This window comes from Durio zibethinus, chromosome 18 (genome assembly GCF_047325235.1).
Source record: "Durio zibethinus cultivar Kanyao isolate XHJ-2024 chromosome 18, ASM4732523v1, whole genome shotgun sequence".
NCBI lineage: Eukaryota > Viridiplantae > Streptophyta > Magnoliopsida > Malvales > Malvaceae > Durio > Durio zibethinus.
In genome coordinates this window covers 4,618,334-4,625,130 of record NC_143179.1, presented here as the reverse complement: position 1 = coordinate 4,625,130, position 6,797 = coordinate 4,618,334, and the positions used below count along the sequence as shown (strand labels likewise).

Genomic DNA, 6,797 nt, shown 5'->3' with positions numbered 1-6,797 from the left:
TCACAGATGAGTAGCCAGATTAGTAGAGAAATCAATGAATTTGATTAATAATAATAATAATAATAATAATTTTATTAAATCCAACATAAGATAATTTTTTTTTGAAATGAACAGTACAGCATTAAATAGTTTCGTTTCGCACTTAAATATAAAAGGCCGCAATTCATCATATACACATTCATATTATTTCTTCAAAATACTTTGACCATATGACGTGATGAATTTCTATCTACTTTCCAACTAAATTAAATATTGAACACACATGAAAAAAAGTCTCATCATTCAATTGGATTTGTAGTTTAGACCCCCCATTACTCTATGATCCTAATATTTAATAAGGTTTATGTATCTTCTATTCTTACTCAAATGATCAAGTTAAACCACATGTATAAGAAATTGGGTTTAATACTAATTTTTTTTAAATTGTTCAATTAGTAATGATTTTTGAACTCTTGGGATGAAGCCAGGGGCTTGAGACTCAACTTAATTAAAAAAACAAAATTATAAATGCATGTACTTTTTTTAAACAAAAGAAATTTAAGTAAAAAAATGAAAAAATATCGAAATTCGATTTTATAAAAATTTATTTTAAAAAAATAAAATAAATTGTTTAAATTAAATCTCGAATTTAAAATACATATATATGTTTTCTAAAAAGAGCTGAATTCAATTTTTTTCAAGATTAAAAGAAAAACAAAAATTATTGAAGATTGAAAATATCTGGGGTCAAAGATGTCATGTTGTGAAAAAAAAAAAAAAAAAGGACTGTGAAGGAGAGGTGAGAATGGATATGGCCATCGAGTTGGTGGGTTATCTACCAATTAAAACTTCTATTTTGCCTCGAGTCATCAAAGTTCAAACCCCAATCGCTGTTGGTTTTGATGTGCTTTTCCTGTCCCACTTCGGCCCACAACAACAGCGGATGATTGTCCTAATTAATGAGCATTCCCCGTTTCATTTGTGTTCTTCATTGATTATATAATAAATTAAGTATTTTATTTATTTTAGTATTGAAAGCAGCTTAGTTTGATTATTCACCTTCGCGTGCCATCGTTTTTACACTTACATTTATAGTGGACAATTTTCATGTTCCCACCTTAAAATTTTCTACTTTGTTCTCTTCATCCTCATCCTTATGTCACGCTTGCGGGGTAGGACAGGCACATAAAACAACTCCGTAGGTGGGGTCCTAATCTCAAATCAAGCCGTTGATCACTATCAAAAGGGCCTGCAAATGCCCTAAATGACCCTGAGCTAAGGAGTAGCCACCAAGGAAAATGGGCAATGGCGGAACTTTGAATTTTCTAACAGTCAACGTTGTAAACACTCCTTTGTTTTCTTAACTTTTATGGTGGGTGTTAAGTGTTTAACTGTTAAAAAAGTATCTATTTACAAGTTAAGCACATGGAGCAGCCATGCGTTACGTCAAAAGCCAACACCATAGTCTTTCTTCTTTCTTCTCTCAAACGAGAGGCCGGTCGGGTCTTTCCTTGATATTTCACAAACTAAAACTACAACAACAACGACCGTAGTTTTCCCTTTCAGCCTTAACCAGGCGCCCGCTCTCACTTTTCAGGTTTGGTTATCTGTTAAGTTCTTTGTTGCTGTTCGATTCTTTTGAGGTTTTTAGACGTTTTTTCTGTCTGGATTTGTTTCATTTCATGATTTGGTGAATTGGGTCGTTGGAATTCGTTTTATTTATTGTGCTTTTTTGGGGTTGTGCGGGGGATGAATTTGTCTCTTAGTACTGTGGCAACTGAATTTATTGATTACTTGGTTATAAAGTTTACAGCTTTGATTGAATTTTGCAGGGGTTCCGATATGTTGGAATTAACTGTTTAAAACACTTTCTAGAGGCCTTAAATAAAGGGGGCCATCGGTTTTATCCATCTGGGTTTCAGGATTCATGTTGATTTAGTCAACTCAACCGTGAAGACCTGGGTCAAATTTTGAATTGGCCTTGAAGAAGGAGGACTCAGCAATTAGAAAGTCTCTTGGAGTCATTTCCTTTGTTGCCTGGATATGCGCTTTCTTTGTTAACTTGTTGAGTTGGAGATAATAGAGAATTCAATTTGAGTTTTTGTCTGAGATTGTTGAATACTAGATTTGCCTGTTGAGACCAATTCACACCTTTGAATCAAGCTTGTTGAGGGTTGTCTTGGTTACTTTGCATCATTGGTTTGCTGTATTGATTATGGACAACTTTAGTTGAAGAAATTAAGGTTTCTGGAGTTGATTTTGCATGTTTCTCTCTTTTGTCATTACAAGCGACTAGCAGAATAAGTGATGCTTCATTTATAATTTCGGTTTTTATGGAAGTCGAGTGGTTAATTCACTGAGAATGGCTGCTTTTATGTTTAGTCTACTGCTGTTTATGCAATTACCAAGATTCTTTGCCTCTGGACTTGAAGTAAACTCGAAGAATTGTGGTGCAGATCACATAGCTTATTCAAATTTGTATGGTCATGAATTGTTTTATTTGAACGGCAATCTAGTAGATAAAGTTTTGTTCTGTAAGGCCCTGCAGTTGCACTATGCGGATCATTGTGTGTTTGAAGGCTATACTGGAACTGATTACTGTGGTTTGGACCTTTCATTAGGTATGCACTGTAACACATGTTATTTCAGGTGTCTAATTTTTTAGTTATGAAGTTTAGTGCATAATAGAAGTAAATCTCATAGAACCTTTATCAATGCATTATGGTTTTTGCAGCTGATTTGTCCCTTGGAGGAAGAAAATTATTGCTGGAGGCAAAGAAAGAAGATTATATTTCTGATCATACTCCGAACGGGAAGAGTAATAATGAACATTCGGCCTCAACCAAAGTAGGGATGGTAGCAACTGGAATTTTTGTGACATGTTGTGTTTTTATCTGCCCCTGTCTTTATAGGAAAAAGAGAGCAACTGCTGGCACTGTTCTTACAAATGATCCACATTCAAGTGAGTCTTAACTTATCTAAGCTGTATCTGGTCAATTTTGGCATTTATCAAGATTAGAGAAGTTCTGAACAAGGTTTTACTGTTGATAAGATTCAATAATTAGATGCAAGTTTTGAATGAGTAGTCAAGAATAATTATTCAGTTCTCAAGTTTACTCTTTACAATTTATAAGCAACATAGCAATTGTGTAGTTTCCTCATTGTTATCACATCTTTGTGAGTTTAGCTTTTCCATTAATGTGGCATAATTTACTCATTTTGTTTTAGTGTCTAGTTATAAATAGATGGTTCTGTTGTTGCAGTTGATTCCTCGTCCCCTTTGGAAATGAATATTCATTCTCCTTCCGAAAAGATTCCAGCCAGCCCACTAAGGGTACCCCCTAGTCCTTCAAGATTCTCCATGTCTCCAAAACTCAGTAGAATTGGATCAGTGCATCTCACTAATGCACAGGTGGCCAGAGCTACGAATAATTTCTCATCAGCACTAAAGATAGGTGAAGGAGGATTTGGAACTGTCTACAAGGCCCAGCTAGATTCTGGCCAGGTGGTTGCCATTAAACGAGCAAAGAAGGTAAGTAAATATGACCATGGAGATACTATTTCTGCAACATTTACCCCACTGGTTGATTGATTTTGAAACTGGTGTTTATGTTTGATTAATAAATTTTACGTTATATATAGAATAACAAGAGTAAATCATTGATCTGAATGATTAAACTTACAATTTAGATTTTTGGGACCATTAAAAGGAGTTAACTATCTGCATATTATTGATACTGAGGATTCTCCTATTGGACCTGTTCCTCAAAAGAGTGCCACTTACAAAAGCAAAGGGAGAAAATCTATTTAGTACCATAGTCCAGTGATTGACTCTCTTTTGACATGCATTTTTTCAGTAAATTAGGTTACAACAGAATTACAGAAGCAGCTGGGATTTCATCATCTAATAATTTGTAGGAAGATAAAAGTGACCTACAAAACTACTATCCTTGATTCCCAAATTATTCAGAAATATATACTCTGCAAAAGTTTGCAACAATTTGTATGGCTGGCTGTACTTTTCCCTGGTCTAAAACAAAAATTCTTTCCTGTTGAAGAGGAAATTTAGTAAGGCCCCATTTGATTGATGCTTTTGCTATTTGCTTGTTTTCTTTTTTTTTTTTTCAAAAAAATGTATAGAAAGCAAAAGGCAAAAAATAAAAAAATGAATAAAAGACAAAAAGCAAAAGCATTAATCAAATGGAGCCTAAACCTTGGCATTTTGGAGGCATCTCACTTCTCAGGTTCTGTATGCTAAACATATTTTATAAGACTTGCATTAGGGGAATACCAGTTAGAGTGGTTTGATTATAACAGGGGGGGAGCTTTTACTGTTAACAGTTGGGGCTAATGGCTGATGAACACCAAAGAGTGTAAAATGTGCAAATAGGAACAAATGTACCTAAAGTTATACTAGACATACATAATGTGGTTGGAAATTCTTTCTCTCCTTCATTATTATTTTTTTCTAAAGGATTCTCAGATATTAACATGGTAACTGTCTATGCTAATGACTTTATGTTGGCTTTATTGGTGACAAACTTGAACTGGCTTAAAAATTCAAGTTCTTTCTTCTGTATTGCTTGTTTTATGATTAAAGGTTTACACCATCTTATTCTTTGGGCATGCTATTTGGTTGACATAAGAATATTGTCTAGGAACATTTTGAGAATCTGCAAACTGAGTTCAGCAGTGAAGTTGAACTTCTAGCCAAGATCGATCATAGAAACCTTGTGAAGCTACTTGGTTATGTTGATAGAGGAGTTGAACGGCTTATTATTACAGAATATGTGCCGAATGGTACTCTGAGAGATCATTTGGATTGTAAGGTCTCTTGACCATAATAACTAACAAATTTTTTGGTCAACAATATTGTTAAAAACTTACAAACAATTTTCGCTGCTATTCCTGGCAGGTCAGCGCGGCAAAATCCTGGATTTCAATCAGCGTCTTGAAATTGCCATTGATGTTGCTCATGGCCTTACTTATCTTCATCTTTATGCAGGTGAGAAAAAACTCGCTGAATTAGCTTGGTTTTGGCCCAAATCATAGCACCAGTAAAGCACACTCATTTATCAGTGTTTCACATTTCAGTTAAGGCCAAATCACATCCATTCTATCCCTTGGATTAATTTCACCTATCTATGGCATAACTCTCCTCATTTCTAACCAATTTCGGCCTGTGCCTTTTCATATAAAAAATAAATAAAATAATGCCTAATTTTCATTTTATCATGAATCAGAGAAGCAAATTATTCACCGAGACGTGAAGTCATCCAACATTCTTCTGACAGAAGGCCTGAGAGCTAAAGTGGCTGATTTTGGATTTGCAAGACTTGGCCCAATGGATTCAGACCAAACCCATATTTCAACCAAAGTGAAAGGAACAGTTGGTTACCTTGATCCTGAGTACATGAAAACCTATCAACTCACAACCAAGAGTGATGTGTACTCATTCGGGATTTTACTTATAGAAATTCTAACTGGCCGCCGTCCTGTGGAGATAAGGAGACCAGTTGATGAGCGTGTGACACTCAGATGGGTAAGCTTGCCCTGCTTTCTCTTGTTAAGCTTTTTACTTCATGGGTATTGTCTTTATTTCGGTATAGGCACATGGAATAGCTGTCAGAAAGATGGGCAATCACATCTAATTTATGAATCCTTTTGTTAGGACTCTTACATCTTAATGAAAATGTAGACTTATTGCAGTCTGGCAAGTAAAAACTTTTATGTGGACAGCCTTTAACTTTCTGTGGTTCTGCCGGTTTAAGATATGGACCAAGGAAGGATATACTATTGTTTACTGTTTATAGTTGGGTTATGGGAACTGAGTCAAGACTTCAACCTATAATTCTAGGATGAATAAACTCAAAACCTCATTCTTTAATGTTAATTTTCACTAGCCACTTCCATTAATCAAAAAATAGTGCTACTGCTGAATTAGGCCGCAGCACGGTTAGAATTAACTGACATAGCTGCTTCTAATATGTTACTGGAGTTTCTGAGTGTTGGGTGTGGGGTTGTGTCTGATATTAGTACGTTCAATTCATGGGTTTTTCTCCTTATATTTAGTGGATAATATTCTCATAGCCCTATTTATTTTGAAGATGTCTCTCTAAAACAAGGGTAAACTTAGAAAAAAGAAAATGAAAGAATTGGAGTAAAAGGGATAAAGAAGTGAGGTAGTGAAGTTGGCTTTAATTTAGTCAAAACCTAAGTTATTCAATCTTCAAAAGTAATTATTTTTTGTTTCTTCCAATCAATTGCAATCAGATTTTATTGTCTTAATGTCGTACAGGCATTCCATAAGTATAATGAAGGACATGTAACGGAATTGGTGGACCATATGATGGTAGAAGTTGTAGATGCAGAGACACTGATGAAGATGTTTGCTTTGGCATTTCAATGTGCAGCGCCCGTAAGAAATGATCGACCAGAGATGCAATCTGTGGGAGAGCAGTTATGGGCAATAAGGGCTGACTACCTTAGGAGCTCGAGGCAAGGATAGCACAAGAGATTTAAGAGTAGTCTCTTCGCCCCTTAACTCAGTTGTTCTTTTTTCTCCCTTCTGTTTCTTGCTGTTGTTCACTTTCTTTTCTTTTGTCCCTCACCCCCTGCTTTTAAGCCTACTGTAAAAACCAAAATTGGTCTTTAGCCAAAAGCTGTGATGCACTTTTGCCTTGTTCTCTTGCTTCAAGTCTATGACAGTGTCATTGTGGTAAAGCGTTGAAAGTAAATATGAAGAGGATATATTGCACTTCAATATATATGATTTCATTTTATTTCAACCAATTATATATGATTTCATTTTATTTCAA

General features: G+C 35.1%; 1 protein-coding gene across 1 annotated transcript; it reads left to right on the top strand.

Moving 5' to 3' along the window:
- The first annotated feature begins 1,417 nt into the window (after window positions 1-1,417).
- Window positions 1,418-6,797, top strand: LOC111299024 (calmodulin-binding receptor-like cytoplasmic kinase 3). The gene is made up of 8 exons (XM_022893891.2): window positions 1,418-1,576; window positions 1,812-2,600; window positions 2,714-2,941; window positions 3,243-3,511; window positions 4,638-4,803; window positions 4,895-4,984; window positions 5,223-5,521; window positions 6,278-6,797. The coding sequence occupies exons 2-8, from the start codon at window positions 2,342-2,344 to the stop codon at window positions 6,485-6,487; spliced, it is 1,521 nt and encodes a 506-aa protein (XP_022749626.1). The 5' UTR covers window positions 1,418-1,576; window positions 1,812-2,341; the 3' UTR covers window positions 6,488-6,797.

What these genes read in the sequence shown, in the direction of transcription:
- LOC111299024 (XM_022893891.2), top strand. Translation starts at nt 2,342, where the DNA reads ATGGCTGCTTTTATGTTTAGTCTACTGCTGTTTATGCAATTACCAAGA. An exon ending in TGGTTTGGACCTTTCATTAG is followed by an intron (nt 2,601 to 2,713) that starts GTATGCACTGTA and finishes TGGTTTTTGCAG; the next exon opens with CTGATTTGTCCCTTGGAGGA. An exon ending in TCTGAGAGATCATTTGGATT is followed by an intron (nt 4,804 to 4,894) that starts GTAAGGTCTCTT and finishes TATTCCTGGCAG; the next exon opens with GTCAGCGCGGCAAAATCCTG.